The sequence below is a fragment of the Cnephaeus nilssonii genome (assembly GCF_951640355.1).
Source record: "Cnephaeus nilssonii genome assembly, chromosome: 17".
NCBI classification, from domain to species: Eukaryota; Metazoa; Chordata; class Mammalia; order Chiroptera; family Vespertilionidae; genus Cnephaeus; species Cnephaeus nilssonii.
In genome coordinates this window covers 50,718,175-50,738,389 of record NC_137088.1, presented here as the reverse complement: position 1 = coordinate 50,738,389, position 20,215 = coordinate 50,718,175, and the positions used below count along the sequence as shown (strand labels likewise).

The following is a 20,215-nucleotide window of genomic DNA, read 5'->3' as shown; positions in this document are numbered from 1 at the left end:
GTAATTAACACAAGTCCAGCACTTCTTACCTGTAAGCCTCCTGAATTTTAGAAAGAAGAGTACATGCTATATATTGTAGACCAAAACCAAGGGTCTCCCACTGGTGCACAAAAGACAGAAGATACATATACCCTAAGCTTTCCATAAGAAACGTAGCCATAGAAGATGGGAAGGTAGTCTTTAGGAGGCTGTCATAGCCCGAATTCCAGAATGAGCCAAGGCCAACCTCAGTAAACAGGTATAAAAAAACTATATACATATTGGCAAAGGGGTTTCCCCCCAACACACAACCATGGTAATAGCAGTGAGGAAAAGGAAGTTGTCCCCTGTCTCTCCCCCTCCCCTAATTATAAAATAAACTCAGATGGGGATTAGTGCTGTGACTAAAATATGAAACCTGATAAAGGAGACAGGGTGAAACAGGGTATGGAGGGCTGTCTTCGATGGAGTGTCACAGCAGGTCTCTGGTAAGGTTACCTTTCAATAAAAAGGAGGGAGGGAGAGAGCATGCAAACATCTGGAGGTTTTAAGTAGAGTAACGGCCCGATTTGACTTACCTTGTGTCACTGTGGCACTCAGCTGGGGGGGATGCCAGGTAATGGCATGGACTGTAGAGGCCGCTGGATCTGCTAAAAGATTGGAATGGGGGAGAGGACGAGAACATGAGTCAAGGATGATCCCAGGGTTTTTGAATGGGAACCTGGACAAGAACTGTTTTGGTAGGGGTGAGTTTAGAGAATAGGAAATGTCATTTTATTGGAAAAGGAAGAGGAGAGAAGTATGAGGCTTTTTTTATTTAAGAGCATGTTTATATGCTAATCCATTAAAATATTAGAGGAGAGAACCAAGGTGGCAGCTTAGGTAAACCTCCTGTACTTGCTGCCTCCCACAACCACATCAAAATTACAACTGAAATACAGAACAACCATCATTTAAAACTGCCTGAAAGCTCGCTGAATGCAAGGTCCTACAACTAGAGAAGAGAAACACCTAGAGACTGGTAGCACATCCATGTGTGTGGGTTTTACTAATGGGGAGATAATCTCTGTGGAGGCCTCCCGTGAGGAGGCAAGGGATCCCAGTCCCACACCAGACCCCAGAGCTGGAAAGAGAAGTCTCTTAACTATGGGCTGTAAAAACCAGCGGGGATTGGGGATGAGTGACACGGAGGCTGCTGGAGACTCAGCTGTTCCTTTTAAAGGGCGGGCGCATCAACTTAGAAGGTCCCTCTTCCTCTGAGCTCCAGCGCTGGGCGGCAGCTCTGGAGGACCCAGACACAAGGGGAGGAACTGGATTGTCTGGCATGGGGGGGGCGGGGGGCGGCTTTCTCCCAGACTGGGTCCTCAGAGGGTCATTTCCTGTGCTGGGACCTCCCCTGTTGTAGGGCTGACTGGCAGCCATATCAGTTTCCATCAGCGACACCCTGTTTTCTCTGCCCTGGTGATTCCCTGAGACCCCCGCCCCACCTAAACTTCGCAGCAGCTTTTCCATATGAATGGCCTGTCCTGGCTCAGGCTTCAGACTTTCCTAAAATCTCTCAAACAAGTTGCAGCTGGTGACAGCATGCCCCAAACCTATCAATAAAAGGCCCAAGACCTGGCACTAGTGCCAACCTGCCTTGCTTCACAGCTGGGCCTCACCTGGGCACCTCTCTGGAGGCCCTAGAGCCAATGCATCCAGTGGACGGCTTCAGACCATACCAGATTACAACTCTACACATCCACAAGCGACACTCAAGGGGTAGACTCAGCACCAAAGCCCCACTGAAGCAAGTCCTGCTCCATGGGGGTATTTTCTGCACTGCAGCTCTCCCACTGTAGTCGTAACGGGTCCTCACAGCCAATTGGCCTGGAGGTTAATTCCTCGCAGAGACACCAATAGCAATCAAGGCTCAACTACAACAAGACTCTGCACACAGCCCACATAGGGGTGCATCTAGAGTACCCAGCTAAGGACACTGGAGGCTGAAGACACTGGGCCCTACAGGACACCACTCACCAATTCCAGGAGACATAGTAGCTCTACCCAATACATAGAAGCAAACACAGGGAAGTACCCAAAATGCAGAGACAAACATATCACAAATGAAATAAATGGGACCAAGCAAACTACTGGATACAGAGTTCAAAACCATGGTTATAAGATTACTCAAGGATCTTCATGAGAACTTCAAGGGACTTAGTGAGACTTTCAAGGATCTTAGAATGTCAATATGAAAAAGGACCAATAAGAAATTAAGCACACAGTACTGAAAGAATGATTTACAGGGATTCAACAGTAGAGGATTCTGAGAATAAAATCAATGATTTGGAATATGAGGAAGCAAAGAACACCCAATCAGAAGAGCAAAAAGAAAAAATAATCTAAAAATATGAAGATAGTGTAAGGAGCCTATGGGACTTCAAGCGTACCAACATTCACATGGGGGTGCGAGAAGGAGAAGAGAGAGACAAGATATTGAAAACCTATTTGGAGAAATAATGACAGAAAACTTCCCTTACCTGGTGAAAGAAATGGACTTACAAGTCCAGGAAGCATAGAGTCCCCAACAAGAGGAACCCAAACAGGCCCACACCAAGACACATCATAATTAAAATGCCAAGGGTTAAAAAGCTTAAAAGCACAAAGCAAGAGAAAAGCAGTTACCTACAAGGGGGTGCCCATACGACTGCCAGGTGATTTCTCAACAGAAACTTTGCAGGTCAGAAGGGAGTGCCAAGAAATATTCAAAGTGATGAACAGCAAGGACCTATAACCAAGATTACCCAGCAAAGCTCTCATTTAGAATTGAAGGTCAGATAAAGAGCTTCACAGACAAGAAAAAGCTAAAGGAGTTCATCACCACCAAACATGAAATGTTGAAAGGTATTTTTTAGAAGATAAAATATACGAACAATAAAATGGCAATAAATACCTATCAACAATTGAATCTAAAAATAAGAAACAAACAGATATAATGAACAAAATAAACTAGTGAATAAAATAGAAGCATGGAAACATGGAACCAACTGACGAATCTGAGGGAAAGGGATGGGGGTGCGGTGGGAAGAGATTAACCAAAGATCTTACATATGGACACAGTAGGGTGGGAAAGGCCTGGGGTGGGGGGGAACCGGCTGGAAGTGGGCAGAGGGAGATGGGTAGGGGGAACATCTGTAATTTTCTCAACAATAAAGATTTTAAATATATGTATATATTAGAGGAGAAAACTATCTCCATCAATTGAAAATAATTTGATACCATTCAACATTCATTTATGATAAGACTTGAGTACGAGGAATACTAATGGATTGGGAAATCCTGACCTGTTGCAAAGAAGATAGTTAATGGTCAAGTATTGGAAGCACTACCTTAAAGGCCAAGAGAGTGGCTGTCATCAGTGTTGTACTGTTGATTTGCCATGGGCTCTGTGACCAGAGCTGCTTCGAAAGGAGTTTCCTGTGCGCGCTGCATGGTGGGTGGGAGGCTGTTAAAATGCTGGCTATGCCTAAAAGCATTTGCGAGTATGTGCTTATGGATTTCTAAAAGTGCTTGTTATAAAACCTTAACAGTGATCCCTCATTTCTTGAAGAAATTATAAGTACCCTTCACAGAACCCATGATCCTATAATCAAACAGTCACTGTGAATGTACTGTTCCTTGTGTCCATTTAAAAATTAGCAGAGCCCAGCCACGGTGGCTCAGTTGTTGAGTGTCAACCTATAAACCAGGAGGTCACAGTTCCATTCCCAGTCAGGGCACATGCGTGGGTTGTGGACTCGATCCCCTGTGGGGCCTGCAGAAGGCAGCCAAATCAATCATTCTTTATCATTGATGTTTCTATCTCTCCCTCTCCCTTCCTCTCTGATATCAATAAAAATATATATTTTTAAAAATTAGCAGTTCCTGTTACAGGGGAAAAAAGTAGTATTAAAATGTCAGTTTCCTGAAATAACCCTTTTCCTCAACTCCCACCTTAAAACCACTTGCACTGAAGTGATCAGGGAGCAACGATGGCTGTTCAATCAAGGCTTGGACTTGCTCTTGGTCTCAAGGAGAGGGAAGTCTCCAAACACATCTTCCTTGCTTAAAATATACGTGATGTTATTCTTTTACCATTTTAGCCCAACTGCCTAAAATTAGTAGGTGAGGATGACAGGTAAGTGATGCTAAAAGAAACAAGTAAGGCTATCCAGTCCCTGTGCAAATGGGGAAACTGCAAACTCCAAGACTGCTGATAAGTCAAGTAGAATCACTTACCTTAGGACAGTGGTCGGCAAACCGCGGCTCGCGAGCCACATGCAGCTTGCGAGCCGCTGTTTGCTGCTCTGTTGACTAATGAGTTTGCCGACCACTATCATATACTACCCTTTACCTCTTTGCACACAATATGCCACAATTGCCTAATCCTCACAGCTTCCAACTACACGGTAACATTTAGTCTAGTCCAGTGGTCGGCAAACTCATTAGTCAACAGAGCAGCAAACCGCGGCTCGCGAGCCGCATGTGGCTTGTGAGCCGCGGTTTGCCGACCACTGCCTTAGGACAAAGTAAAGGATACAGGTTTGAGGAGTGCGAGCCAATTTTTTTCTTATTTTTCTGAAAAATAATACAGGCTCGGTGCAAAAGAAATTCAAGCAGCTGAAGTACAATTGCCTTGAAGTTCTACACTGCAGACAGCTCCTGTTAGCATTTTGATAAGTGTTCTTCATATTCAGTCCTATGCGTTTGTAATTTTTAATACATAACTGTTCAAGAGTTATTCTTGTAATTACAAATACCAGTAGAATACTTTAAAGTCTCAAAGTAACACTTTGGAGGTGAAAATAAAGTTGGAATCCAACAAATCTCTTTTTGAGATGAGGCCATCTGGTATGAGAACGCTCACTGGACACGAGCTAGGAGAACCGAACTCTGGTCTTGCTCCCCTCACACCAACCGTCTGATACTGGGAGCAAGTTCTTCCTACTTCTGAGGTTCATTTAGGTGAAACACCGCACACTAGAGGATAGTATACTTAGGCTTATTTCTTAGTACATTAACATGATTAGAAAGTTCCTGCCACAGAGGATGAGCAAGGCCCCCTAAGCCATGTTTTATAGGATAAACCAAGCATTTTAGAATGTTTTAATTTTTGACCTTATTAAATTGATTTTTAAAAAACAAATGTATGGTCTGGCTCAGTGGTTGAGCGTCGACCAGGAGGTCAACAGTTCATTTCCCGGTCAGGGCACATGCCCGGATTGCAGGCTTGATCCCCAGTAGGGGGTGTGCAGGAGGCAGCCGATCAATGATTCACTCTCATCATTGATGTTTCTCTCTCTCCCTCTCCCCTCCTCTCTGAAATCAATAAAAAAAATATTAAAAAACAAATGTATGTTGTGCAGTAAGACTAAACAGAACACTAATTTCAAGCCTTGGGACTCTGGTTTTGGTCAGAGTATTTTAAACCTGATAAAAGGAAATTTCCTGCCCAGACCCTCATTTCCCACAGTTGGGGACACAAAAGGCTAAGAATTAAAGCCAGCTGGTGCCAAAGGAGGCCTCCTGATGTTACTGAGTTGCCAACTGGTCACCTTCAGGTTGCAACTATCCTAGCCCCAAGATGTTTTCGAGGAAATAATTTATGGCCACCATATAAAAACTGAGACATTTCAAAAATCTCCTACCCACTGACTCTGGAAACCTGGACAGATGAAGCTTACACTGGGCCCCTCCCAGTCAAGCGATTGGCTACACGTTCTCCAGCGAGTGGCTCGCAGGCCGCCCTGTCACCTCGTACTCCCGGCCCCACGGCAGCCGAGTGATGTTCCGCACTACTTCCCACATTGTGCGGTAATCATAGGGGAATTGAACCAAGAATTACATCGACCCTCATCCTACTTCTGGTAGCTTCCATTTATATAGCTTGTGGGTTTTTTTTTAAGTCTTCACTTATTTTTTGGTTTTAGTCACGAAGAGCATAATATGAAAATATGATTATCATCGAATGATACGTTAACTAAACACTTCATTGTGTTTAGTTCCATTTCAGTTTAGTATTTAATTTACTAAGTAGCAGGCTTTTAGGAATGGACATGCTGTCTAAAACCATTTTCTGTTGTTAAGTATCTGCACTAACTTCAGCTGCCCCAAATGACTACTACAAGGATCCCTGTCGCAGCTGCTCCCCGAGCACGTCACTGCAATGTACGCGTGAGTTTATGACTGAACACAGTTAGTCCTCGTAACCCAGCCAAGCATTAAGAGTAATTGATCGGTAGGTTACTGATCATTAGCAAATCAACTGCATGATTCTAAATTAATCCTTGATACTGTTTTAACTTATTTTTAAAGAGGGTTAATAGACGACCCTTGAAATATTCTCTGTCCCCATGATCAAACTCCCAGCTGCTGGAACAAACCTCAGACCTCCATGATGGCAATGGGGAACGAAGCTGAATCCCTACCTGGAAAGTATGACAAGCTGCAGTCATCACTGTTTGCACTGCAAAGCCATAGAGCCACATGTTTGCATTGTTCTTTTGTTTCTGAACACCTCCAAAAGATATCCAGAATTCGTAGCGGTTTTGGTCCAGGCCACTGTAAGCTTGAAGCACATGGTCAAAGGTTTGTTTACCACTTATCAGAAATCTCTTATAAGGGAATAATTTTTTTTGTACAGATTGGATGTAAGAAATAAAAGGGACAATTTGCCACCGAATGATCAGCCTTCAATGCAGCTATTATATATCACAAATCTGAGATTGCCTGGGGGCAGTGACCACGGAGCCCAGACGCTCAGTCGGTAGTGTCCTGACAACTTTGGCAACCTCTCTCGTAGAGGTTCCCAGACACCTTTTCTCAAGAGTCTGCAATTAGTAGAATATCAATGCTAATAAAGTTAGACCCGTGGTCTTTGAGGATTCTGCTTTTCTCAAAACCCTCTGGGTAAGCCCAGCCAGTGTGGCTCAATGGTTGAGCGTCGACCTATGAACCAGGAGGTCATGGTTGATTCCCAGTCAGGACACGTGCCCGGGTTCAACGCCCCAGTGTGGGGCATGCAGGAGGCAGCCAATCAATGATTCTCTCTCGTCCTTGGTATTTCTCTCTCTCCCTCTTCCTTCCTCTCTGACATCAATAAAAATATATTAAAAACAAAAATCAAAACAACAGAACAAAACCCTGGGTTAGAGGCTGTTCTTCATACTCACTCAGGAACTTGGGGCCGAGAGGAAGTGCAGTTTCCTAGCCCCCCGCTTTCTCTCCTGGTCACTGTGTTTCCACCCTCATTCAAAACGCCTTCTCTTGGAAGCTGCTCACCACCCAGCAATACCACCAACTCACTGTGCTCACTACCCCACTGCCTTCCACTTCCTCCCGCCCACTCCAGATTGAGGAGCTGGCTCGTCCTCTCAGCCCTGATTTGAAATGGGCAACCTACACAGTAAGATGCCAGCTTCGCAGTTCCTTAGCCTTAAGTCCAGGGCTCTTTTCCTCCACCGCATGGTCTCACCCAGGACCCAGGAATCACAAGCTTAATTTTGGAAATGAAACCTGGACTTCCACGCCGACTCTATACCCTGTTCCTGTTCCTAAAAGTGCCCTGGCACTGTCATAGTGCTGGTGCCTGGATCTGCCCTGGATGTCAGTCCCTCTTCACTACAGGCCATGTCGAATTGAACATGGACTTTGCTCCATGACCTTGAACAAACCACCTGACTTGTCTAATCATACACAGTTACTTGGAGAAGGACCCAAGGCTTGTCTGGAGAGTGCCTGCCTGAGTTCTACACAGCCCCAGTCCTCTCCTTGAACCCCTAAGTTAGGCATCACCAATCACTTAGCCACACACGCACATCCTCAACTCTTTGGCCATCTTCCTACGTAAGTTCTTGTAACTTCTCCATTCAAGCAATACCTGCTGTTCCAATGATCCTGGGGAAAGCAGCAGGCAAAAACAACAAGAACACCTGTTACCTAAGTGGGTTCATGGAGCTGACTGTCTCAATTTCTAATGAAACCATCTCAAGTCCATCCTTCTCTGTCTTCCCGGATCCGATTCTTCCCTCTTTATGTGGGTTCTCCATCTGTTTTCACCAAATACTCTCTCCTTCAGGGTTCATCTGGGCTTTCTTCTTTGTGGGTCATGGAGGACGGGCTTGTTTGTGAAATCCGGACATGGGATATAAAACGTGGAGTGCCTGTGCCTGTAATGAAGTCCAACCTCGTTCCGCTTGCTGCACGACAGAATTCAGTCGAGTGACGATGTGCTGGAGCAAGAAAAGCGACTTTATTCAGAAAGCCATCGAGCCAAGAAGAGGGAGCACTGGGGTCCTGAAGAACCATGTGAAGAAAGTACAGAACTCAGGGTTCTTTTATGTCAGTGGAAGGTAAAAGGGGAGGGGCAAGAGGTGATGGAGGACCACAGACATCTGGGCTCCAGCAGAGGTCTGAGCAAGGTTGTGAAACTTTGTTCTTAGTCTGTTGACTCTAGTTGATGTGAGTCCTGTCATGAGGCTCCTGCAAATCTTTGAAAAACAACCATCATTTTTGTACATACCTCCCTTATCTCCTTCGGAGAGGCACTCTCTGGTAAAGGACTGTTTTTGTAGAACTCAAGCCACAAGCTGAATTCCTCTAATGATTAGCACGGTATATGCAAGAGGCTCAGAAGCAGCAGTATTCCCATGGCCGTGGAACAAAGCAGGCTTTCGAAGGTGGAGTCAGAGGCGGGGCACTTCCCTCTCCCTGCCTTTGTCAGAGAGAATGCTCAGAATCTGAAACAGAAAGAAAAGGTTCAGCCTCCAGCACTGACTCCTGCTCAAGGGCCAGTTCAGTGGAGCAGGAGGAGGGGACTCACACATTAGGGGAAGACGTAAACTCTCCAGCCTGGACCACTCATGGGCCTTTGTTCAGGGAAGGAGATGATAGCATACAGCCAACAGTCCTGACTTCTAGCCACTGAACTAAGTGAACTCTGGGTTGGCTGGTCAGTTGCTACAATCAGAATATGCTTTCTTGGACCATGATTGGGACTCAGAAGTATGGGCTATTCTGCCATAATTCTTCACTAGCTAAGAATGCCAGCAGTTTCTCTGTATAGCGACCTGCCTTAATTCTTTATTCAGAACATTTCAGTGAAGCTACAACAGGTCTGGAAAACCTAAGGGGAAGGGGAGAGTTTCCTTTAAAATTTTTTTTCTTTTTCTAGAGAGAGTAAGGGAGAGAGGGAGAGAGAGAAACATCGATCAGCTGCTCTCTGTATCCCCCCTGGCAGGGAATAAGCTGAAGCCTGGGCATGTGCTCTGACAGGGAATCAAACTGGCAAACCTTCCGTGCTCAGGAAGATGCCCAATCAACCAAGCCACACTGGCCAGGGCTAAAATTTCCTCTCTTTTATCTGTTCCCTTTGCCCTTAAAACTGCAGATTTTGTGTGTGTGTGTGTGTGTCTGTGTGTGTATTTGTCCCTACTTGATTAAAGATTGAGTGGAATCATCCCTGCTCCCCCCAAAAAAAGGTTTAGTTAGAAATTTAGACAGTTGACTCCATTATATCAATCCATCAACCCACTTAGGTAACAGGTTTTTTTGTTTTGTTTTTTGCCCTGCTTCTTTCCCCAGGATAATCAGAACAGCAGGTACTAGTTGAATGGAAAAGTTATAAGAATTGTAACTCTGCCAGGGTAGCTAATGCAGCAAAGGGGGCAGGAGGTATAGGTTGTTGGGAAGGTCACTGAGATGATGGGCCAGGTTGAGAATCGAATGGGTTTCAGGAAAGGGGCCGTTTGGGTGACGAAATAGCTAGCCCAGCCGAGGAAGGCTGCAGGCTGAGTAAAGTTGCGTAAGCGTTGGTCACGATGTCCTAACCTTTCCTGCAGGGAGTGTTCTGCTGATGCAGAGGTGCCTGACATGCTTGGACGGTGTGGTTGTTACTGGTCCTAAGATGGGGGCTGTGCTGGACGAGTGTTCAGTTATGTGGTTTAATATGACTGGAGTAACTGAACAGCTCTGCCTGCGAGTGTTCCTCTTGTCATTCTGTGATTTGGAAGTTATAAAGTTCGTTGAGGCATGAGCTGGTACAGGGGCCCCCCATATATCTTACAATGGAAGGACAGATTGGAGTTGGCCCATGCGTGTAAGGAGGGTTGGGGATGGCGTGTTGCTAGCTGATGAGGGGAAGTCAGAGCCAGCAGTCTCGCGTGAGAGTGGGGTTGGTGGTGTTCAGGAGGTGATGTGTTAGGTTGAGGGTTCGAGAGAGAGAGTGAGGACTTAGGAGATATTTAAGAGGTATGGGGTAGACAATAAGAGGAGAAGGCTTAGAGGAGTGGTTATTGCAGACTCTAACAGCGATGGGTGTAATTCCAACCAGATGTATAAGGCAATGGCGCATTAAAAAACGAAAAATGGCCCTAACCGGTTTGGCTCAGTGGATAGAGCGTTGGCCTACGGACTGAAGGGTCCCAGGTTCGATTCCGGTCAAGGGCATGTACCTTGGTTGCGAGCACATCCCTAGTAGGAGGTGTGCAGGAGGCAGCTGATAGATGTTTCTCTCTCATCCATGTTTCTGACTCTCTATCCCTCTCCCTTCCTCTCTTAAAAAAACCAATAAAATATATTTAAAAAACAACAACAACAAAAACAAAAAACAAAAAAATGACAAGGTCCTGAGGAATACTACTGGCCAGAATGAAGGGTAAGGGCCCCCAGGCTAAATTCTAGTTAAGTTAATCCGGAGTTGACTTCTAGCCAGAAGTTTATTTGGTCCCAAGAAAAGTCTACGAAATCGCCCTAAAGATAACAATCCCACAGAAGGTCGGCAACTGTGTTCAGTACTGGGACCAAGAGGAGCGGGGACTTCGAGTAAGAATAGGTAAGATCATAGAATTGTTCTGTGGTAGGTCGTTGAGTAGGGTGGGGGCTGGTGGGGCGGGGCAGGGCTGAGAGACAGGGACCAGCACAGACAGGACAGTGAGGGGTGATGGGGAAAGCCTGGCTCATAGGGGTTTAGGGTAAGGGTCCGAGGCTTACGGTTCCTCAGGAATTTGAGGTCAGTCAGTCTGAGGTTGACATTCCGATACAAGCTGCTTGGGGTGGAGCCTGGGGTACAGGGGCCCTCTTCAACTTGGAGGAGTGGACCCAGAATGGACATCCCCGCAGCTGGGCTGCCGTCGGTGTGGCCAGTAGCCAGTGTGGGCCTGTCCACTTGGACTCCAGCGTCCCCATGCTGCAGGCTGCCTGGAGGAACACTCAATCTCCGGCTCTGGTGGGGACCAAGGGGAGCGTCAGGGGGAGGCCTGGGGAGAACGGGTCGGTGAGGGAGGCTGAGGGGAGGGAGCTGACCCAAAGGGCCAGAGGAGGTTGGAAGGTTCCCAGTAGGAAGGGTCTGCCATACGTAAGCTCAAAAGGGCCGAGGATGGAGGGCTCGAGGGGTTGACTGAATGTGAATGAGGGCGAAGGGAAGTGGGGTGTACAGGTTTCTTGGGCCTCCACACTTAGTGAGGTGTTGCTTCAGGAGTGAGTTCATTTTCTTGATGTTGCCAGAGGCTTGAGGACGGCTATGGATGTGTAGGCTCCAGCGGATCTACAGGGCAGTGGCAACCCCTTGGGCGACTTTAGAGATGAAGGCCAGACCACTGTCCGACTGTAGGGAGGTGGGCAGGCCAGAGCGGGAACAGAATGTTCAGCGAGGGCCTCACCCACCTCGGTAGCCTTTCCTAGGTGGAAGGAAAGGCTTCTACAACCCAGAGAAAGTGTCTACAAAGGGTAGTAGACACTTGAAAGGCCTTACAGGGGGCATGTGTTTGAAATCAACCTGCTGATCTTGACCGGGAACGTGCCCTCTGGCCTGGTGAGTGGGGAAGATGGGGCATTTGGAGAGCCCCCCGGGGAGAGGTCTGAGAGCAAGTAGAACATTGGCTGTGTATGAGCTTGAGATGTGTGGCCTTCTGGTGACGGGATTAGGGTTGAAGGGATTTCAGGAGGGCCGATATCCTACGTGGAGGGAGCTGTGGATCTGGGTTAGGATGGCAGTGAGCCAGGCGCTTCCCAAGCAGCTCCCGCCTGTGAGCTGGGACTTTCCTGCAGTGGTGCCGGAGGGGTGAAGAGTGGGGACACCTAGGAGTTGGGGTTCCGCACACTGGTGTGTGGCTGCCCTTCTCACCTCTCTGTCCTCCTTGTTGTTCCCTAGGGCAGGGAGTCCTGTCAGATTGATGGCCCTGACAATGGGTCACTGCGACTGCTTTGTGGAGTCCTGCTGCTACGTGAAGGAGCTTGAGAATGAAGCTGGTGTTGGTGGTCAGGGACCCTCTGGTTGTGAGGAAGCCCTGCTCCTTCCAGACTGTAGCGTGAGAGGAGGATGTGAAAGGCAGAAGGGAGTGAGTATAGATATTGATATCTGTCCAGTTGCTAGAGTTAATGCTCAAGTCAGGGTGGTAAATTCTGCCTTCTGTGAGGAGGTGCTGGGGGCAGGGCCCCTGAATCTATGGTCTGGGCGTGGGAGACAATGGCATTGACCGCTGTGTGTGCGGGCTCTGCCATCTACGAACCAGGTGTCCACTGCCTCTGGGAGAGGTGCATCGGTGATGTGTGGGAAATAAGGCTGCTCAAAATCTAGGAGGTCTGGGCCTGAGTGATGCTCATTGTCACCTGCAGGTGGAAGTGGGAGCCAGGTAGCTGCGTTCAGGGAAGTGCTGCGGCATAAGGTGATATGGGAGCTCCTAGGAGGGTGAGGTGAAGGGCCTGGAGTCCGGAGGGGGAAGGAAGAGGGTGGCTCTGGTGGAGATGAGTTCTGAGAGTGCACGTGGGGGTAGACGGTCACTGGCTGGGAGAAGGTAACTGTCTGGCTTTCCTGGGCCAGAAGGGCCGCTGTTCCCAGAGCCCAGAGGCAGGTGGCCAGTCCCTAACGGTGGGGTCCAACTGTTTAGAAAGATAGGCAACGCCCTGAGGTCTGGCCCTGATTTTTGGCCCAGGAGGCCAAGGGCGATGCCCTTCCTTTCATCCGTGTATAAAATGAAGGGTTTGGATACTGCAGGTTGTGAAAAATAAGAACAGATACCTAAGTCACCTACAGCCTTACAAGGTGAACGACTAATGTAATCGCTTCCATCAGCGACAGGAGCGGGGATTTATTAGAAAGACAACTGTTAGAGTAGACAGTGGGGCAAGAAAGGGGAGACCTTAGGCTTGGTTTAGGGGGAGCTTTTTGATTAGGACTTGAGAGAGAGAAGCATAAAGACAAATTTAAGGCAAAAGATAATGAAAATGCAAGAAAAAGGGAGATTTAAGTGCTTTAACTCTCTGATTTGGGCAATTGCACAATGCTGGGACTACGAAAATCTCTGATAGCTACATTTGGTTAAACGGTATGTTCCTAAGATGAAGGCCCAATGACATTTAAGGTCCTTCACTATCTGGCGCCCACTTCTCCAACCCTATCACCCCTCCCAGTGAACTGCGCCCGAATGACTCTCTGTTCTGCATGTCTTCACACCTGGGCTCGCTGGGCTCGCGTCCTCTGGCCAGAATGACCTCACCTACCTTTCTGCTGTGAATTCCAACACACCAAGATCCCAAACTACCAGCCCCTTCCTTAAATGGGGACAGTTTCTTGCTTTCCTTAGTTCACCTGTAAGGGAGGGAATAGAAGAAAAAAAGGGTAAGAGATTGAGGAGTTGAATCTTTTCCCAGGAAGTTTAAGGGGGACACCCAAGGTGAAAGAGGCTATGCACAGGGAGCTTCTTAGGAACGCATCTGAGTAGTTGCTTGGTTCAGGAGGGAATGGGAAGTCTGTGGGCAGGGGGCTCGAAGCCAGCCTGACTTCTTCACGTAAGGAAAGGACACTTTCTTCATACAAACATCAGGTTCTTCCCTCATTTTAAACAACACAAATAATCTATAATTTATTAGAATGATTTGTCTGCAAATGATAACACTGACCAGTTTCTAGAGATAACAGCTTATGTTCTCCTTTGAGTAATACTAAAATGCACTTGTGTTGCACCAATAAAAGAAGCATGTAAAGACAAGGAAGAGAACAGTATGGAGTTTCCTCAAAAAACTAAAAATGGAACTCCCATTTGACCCAGTGATCCCACTTCTAGGAATATATCCCAAGAAACTAGAAACACGAATCAGAAAGGATATATGGATATATGCACCCCTATGTTCATAGCAGCACAATTCACCATAGCTAAGATTTGGAAACAGCCTAAGTGCCCATCAACAGATGAGTGGATTAAAAAACGGTGGTACATCTACACAATGAAATACTAGGCTGCAGTAAAAAAGAAGGAGTTCTTACCATTTGCAACAGCATGGATGGAACTGGAGAGCATTATGCTAAGTGAAATAAGCCAGGCAGAGAAAGATAAATATCACATAATCTCACTCATTTATGGAAAATAATGAACAACATAAACTGATGAACAAAAACAGATCCAGAGAAACATCGATCAGAACGTCAAACCTCAGGGAAGGTAGGAGAGGGTGGGAGTAAGGGGAAAAGATCAACCAAAGGACTTGTATGCATGCATATAAGCCTAACCAATGGACACAGACAACAGGGGGGTAAGGGCATGAATGGGGGGGTTGGAGGGGTAATGGAATAAGGACACATGTAATACCTTAATAAAGAAATCTAAAAAAAATAAAAATTGCCTATATATAAAAATCGGAACATTTACATAAAAATAAATAAATAAATAAATAAATAAATAAATAAAGACAAGGAAGAGACCATATCAGCTTTGGATAAAAAAACTTACCTCTAAACCCAAACTGACCATGTGCCATCAAATTTACATAAAAACAAGTATAAGTAGGATGTCTCTCTCAATCCATCAACTCCCCTTGGTTGACAAACCTGCAGGGCAAGAAGGCAGTAGTGTTCACTGTTTAGTTATCACTTTATCCAAGGCAAAACTCTGAGCCCAAGAATGCAAGTATCCTAGGCCCTTAGGATTACCTGGCTTGTGCTGACAAAGGGGGCTTAGTATCACAACGAGGCAAAAACATGTAAAATAGTTCATGCAGCCAACCTTATTTATTGAGAAGTCCTAATTTTATTGCCCGATTAGCAACATGTTTGTTCCACAAACTAATTTCTCATAAAGCAAAGCACAACTTTTTCTTATAAATAGTATAAATTATTTTATTTACAGAAACTTGTTACAAAACAAATAGACTATATATTTCTTCTCTTTTAAATATCCAAAGTAATTTCTATCCCTTGACATTTGTTCTTATTCTATACAGCAGCCAACACAAAGTCCAGCTGAGATGCTCTTGATTCTGTGCACAATTACCAAACTAGTCACACATTTAACACAGGAGATTGCTTTTATGACCAAGCTCAAAAAACAGCAAAATGCTTTCAAGCCTCACATTCACCTGACAGTATGTAGTGCTCATTCAATGATATGAAAATGTAAAATGTTTTGCACAAAATGTAAAAATGATTACTTTCTTCTAAACAATGGAAGTTTAAACAATCATTTTCCAAAGCCCAACATTTGCCCCAGGACAGAATGAGAGATATCAAGGAATTCCTTGGCAACAGAACTCGCAGGAAGACAGCTGCCTTTATAAATTACATTTTTCAAATTACACATTTTTTTTCAATGTTCTCAGAGGTACTCTGTATTACATTTTTGGAATACAAAAAATTTAAATATTCTATTTAAACTCAATATTTCATGAGTGAGTAACAAAATGGACACGTCATGTAAGTTGCTGGCTGACGAAACGTTTTGTAACCCCTGGTGCCACTGGGCAATCCACCACCAGTTGAATTACGGTGAACCAACAAGTCTTAATTTAAAATACCTTATAAAATGACCAGCATCGGTGGTTTTCAACTCCTCTCCTAAATTTTTAGACACAGTATTTAGGTGGAAAAAACAAACTCCAAAAGTTCAACTGAACATTCAAGTCTTTTTAAAGAGAATCTGTCTAAGCTTAAAACTAGGTTCAGGCACTTTCAGTTTTTTTCCATTAGTTTTAAACCACATCACATACCAACACACGTGTGCTCAGAGGGTACACATACAAACACACATGCACACACATTCTCTCTCTCACATAAAACAAAAGAAAAGCAGTGTGTCACTTAGTTACTTGTCGTCTATCGGGAAGCCAGGCAACTAGGGAGAAGCAATGCCCACTTCATCGGTTGAATCCACTCCCGAGACGTTAAAGGGACAGAAAGACGTTCACAGGACAGAGGCATCCCTTAAACTGCAAAGGAGGCAGGTTCTAGAACTATTGGCTTGGCAGTGAACCACTTCAAATTATAAAAAGGTATTTACTTTTATTAATTAATAAATAAATACTAGATGATCTCAATTGTACCAAAACAGGATATCAGAAAAAAAGACCTGTGCAAAAATACATATTTAAATATGTACAATTCATTTTTAACAAAATATGTCTTCTGAGATAGGGATACTTCCATATTTATAATAGAACAAGAAATTCCAAAATAAAGGTACAAAAGTAGGTTTTGTATAATTCTTTGTTCATCATTGCAGCACTTTTTTTTTTTTCGGTTAAGAAAACTGCAGGAGTTGTCATGAAATTCTATTGGAAAGAATATAAAAATTATCTTGGTTTTAAATTGATACCAAAGTCTGTCTAGAAACAACCCAACCACTACAAATTTGGTTTTTGCAAGTTAATTTAATTCAAAAAAATACTTGTACTCCTGTGTTTTAAATGGTCTTAACTGTTCATAATAAAAAGTAGCTGTAGGAGAAAATAAAATATTTGAACAACAGTCTAAAATTTAATAGCACTGTTTAGAATATGTCTGTTTGTGGCAGGCAGAATCCAAAATGGCTAATTTCCTAATCCCGATGCTCTTTGTACTATCGGGAAACATAATAAAATCCAATTAAAACCTCAGTCTAAGAAATCAAACGATCAACACTGCTAATCTAGATATATCTACATTATTCTAAACCAACTTGCTACTGTGGATCCTATTCACATCTTTCGGAACAACATGATCTGTCTATAAATTCCATCGCTAAAAGCAACTTTATTTATAACCATCAAGTCCCCTTGGCTCTGAAAATAAATTCTACCCATACCCCATTGCACTTGTCACCAAGGAATCAAGTAAGTACGTTCTGATTTCCTCTCACCTCCTCTCCCTCCACTGGGATGGAACAACCAGACTGATTTGTCCTGACCACACCACACTGGCTCATCCAGGCTCTCTCCTTACTAAGCTTTCCCATAGCATCATTTAAAAAACATTTACTGATTGATTGCATAAAGAGTGAACAAGATACTCTTCTCCCCATCCTTTTAAAAAATCAGTATTTTACATCAATTTATAGCTAAAGTATCTGCATAAAGTTTTTGTTTTCTTACATAATAAGATTAATTCTGTAGCAATTCACATTATTAGGCTGGTAACCAAGTATTTATTCATTCCACCTGTTGTTGACCTGAAAGTCCCTGAAACAGAAGAAACCCAAGAATTGCAGGGAGGAAGGGCTGCAGGACAGCCCTGCTGGGCAGGCACGCCCCGGGCAGGAAATGTACCCTGTGTTCAGCAACTTCGTGACTCTGCTAAGCACAGGTGCCTGGCTCTCCTTTCAGGAGCTGTGGTGGTGGAACCACCTGTTAAGCAACTCCAACTTACCCCCGAATTCTTAAGCAATGGTGTTTAACATATTAAGCTCCTTCTTTTGGGCTGGGGTACTAGAAAAAGTGTGCTGGAAGGTTTCTGAAGCGCTCTCAGGAAGATGGCCGGCATGAGTCCCAGGAGAAGAGGGTATTGGGCATGTGCACACACTACTCACACCCCCTCCCCCACCCTGCACGCCTGCTTCCCATCCCAGTGCAGCCAAACACACCTCTATGATGGCAGGGGGAGTGCACACACAGTGTGGAGAGCGCCCAGAGCGGTAGTTTACCTTCCTCCCAGGCAGCGTCCGAGGGGGAAAGGGGGTAGTGCAGAGAGGGCCTTGAAAACATTTAAGTCTATTTATGACTTTGTGAATGACAGTTTCTGCTGCATCCTGATAATTTCACTTTATAAAGGCAATTTTTGGAAAACAGGAGACTGGGCAAAGACAACCAACCCAATCTGCCAGACTGTTTTATCATGAAGACTTGAAGGATAGAAAAATTTCACCTCTTTGGAAATCTTGGAAAAAATTTTCCCCTAGTGATTTTTATCCACCCTCCTCAAATTTGGCTTTCCATTATCAAAACTAGATTGCATTTTTCTTTTTAAAAAAATCACAGAGATTGCTTTTGTACCATGAAAAGTAAGCCTCTAAAATGGTGTACGCTTGCTCTCTGGGCATCACTACTTTAAACCAGTCTGTAAGTTAGAAACTTCAGACAGTTTCTTATCCCAAGTTACTTGTACAATGCTGGGCAAAATACAGGCTATTGTGTCCCGGTGCTAACACCCACATCCCGTTCCTGGAACCCCGCTGTTACAACCCAATGACAGCGGCCCTTCTCATCTCCCTCTCCGGAGGCTGCTCAGGGGAGCGTGCTGTCTCCCCTCCGGAAGGTGTCTCCAGTTAAGGTGCCTAAAGGCTACAGTGACCTGCAGAGGGCAGTGTAAAAAAGAACTGGGGTGGGGAGAGGAGGGAGAGAGACAAGTCTACAGTAAAGTTCCAGAACATGCTTTCACCCAGCCAATCTACTCGAAGAGTGGCTCCATGATATACTGCAAGTTAAAAAACAACACAAAAATTTCTCACAGATTGGTAACGAGTAGTCCAGACCACTTTAACACTGATAGAAGCAATTCGGTGGCCGAACTTGATCCAGTGTCCTTTAGAGTACTCACTGCTACAGACACAGCTTCAGGGAACTCCTCGTTAAAACAACAGCCGCAGAGCTCCACCCTTGAGGCCGGCAGGAGGTTGGGAAAACAGACTCAAAGGCATCGCGGAGTCCAGAGTGCTGAGTGGAGGTGTAACTTGTCATCAAAAGTGTCCGGGCTATTCCTCCCCATGCTATTTTCAGTTGTCAGGGACGTGTCTTTGGCTTTCAAAAGAGAGGGGGTGGGAAAACATGGAAAAGGAAGTGAGCAGTTGTACACTGTGCTATCCCAACGTGAATGAGAACGCTCCAGGCCGAGGCCTCCACAGTCTGCTCTGCGCTGACTGGGGATGCCAGGAGTCAGCTAAAGAATTTGGTCTTAGCTTCCAAAAACCATCAGCACTCTTGGGCACAATCATTTTGAAAGACTAAGTTTTAGAAAACTAAAACTGGAAGAGATGCCACTGGGTTTCTAGCTTAGAGAAAAAGTTCACATGTTTGCCTTTGGCGTTATTTACTGATTCTTTGTCCTGGAAGGTGTTCCAGGTTGTCACGAGAGCTGAACAAGGTCAGCTAGGCTAGCCCACACAGGTGTGAAAACTCACACAGAGCAGAGCCCATGCTGGGGGAGTGAACAGAAGGGGAGCCCCATCTCCTGGGCTCCCAGCATGAGCCACCGCATCGTTCCCTGGTGTAGGGGCTTCGCCCGGCTCAGTCATCTCTCCTTTAAGGTCCGCTCCATGAGGAACAGCGAGGCCAGATTGCTACTTTTCTCAGAGCAGCGTTCTTTCAAGGATTTTGGAGTCATGGGTCCCTCTAAGATTTGGATGAAAGGATTCCTCTTGCAGTAAATGAGCAGAGACATAAAAACATACAATACTTTTTTGGGGTTCACAGATCCTCTGATTTCTAGCCATGGGTCCCAATAGCATCTGTGCAGCATAATAAAAAATAATCCACAGCACAGAGGAAATCATTCTCAAATACAAAGTTGTCGAAATGAATTTAAAGAACAGAATGGAAATGTAGGCTGTCTGTCCTACTGGGACAGCCCCCCGAGATGGATGGAATCAGAGTTGGCAAACTTAGCCTGTGTGGGCTCTATTCGCTTAAAAAACAAATATAGCTTTAAAAAGTGGCCAAATTTCTCACACAAGTCTGGACCTGCAGTATCTCCTTGAAGATGGTAACGAGTTAGCAAGAGCAGCAGATGGGGCTTCCACTCCTGTCCCAGCGCTGCTGCTCGCTGCGCCTTCCTGTCCCTGGGGGCGTGAGGTCTGCGGCCACGTCTCCATGAAGGCAGACTGTACTCAGGAATACAGAGTGGGCACCGCCACACAGTGGACCAGCCCTCCTGTGGGTACACCATTTCTGGAGGTGTCTGCACTGCAGTTTTGTGCTTATAAACTACACGTTAAGCAGTAATTACGAACCAAGGAGTACAGGCACACCGTCACCTGCCCGG

The 20,215-nt window shown here is 45.3% G+C and overlaps 1 protein-coding gene across 5 annotated transcripts in view; it reads right to left on the bottom strand.

Moving 5' to 3' along the window:
• ATXN7 (ataxin 7) overlaps positions 1-20,215 on the bottom strand; it is a 171,845-nt gene that overhangs the window by 3,593 nt on the left and 148,037 nt on the right. For 3 of the 5 annotated variants that reach the window (XM_079795451.1, XM_079795447.1, XM_079795450.1), the window contains 4 exons: positions 13,498-18,975; positions 8,522-8,738; positions 6,429-8,231; positions 558-629 (listed from right to left, as the gene is read on the bottom strand). In XM_079795451.1, the coding sequence (XP_079651577.1) occupies positions 18,866-18,975 (110 nt within the window). In that variant the 3' untranslated portion in view covers positions 558-629; positions 6,429-8,231; positions 8,522-8,738; positions 13,498-18,865. Of the gene's footprint in view, positions 1-557; positions 630-6,428; positions 8,232-8,521; positions 8,739-10,777; positions 18,976-20,215 lie in introns of those variants that run through there. The other 2 variants (XM_079795448.1, XM_079795449.1) reach the window with 2 other exon arrangements.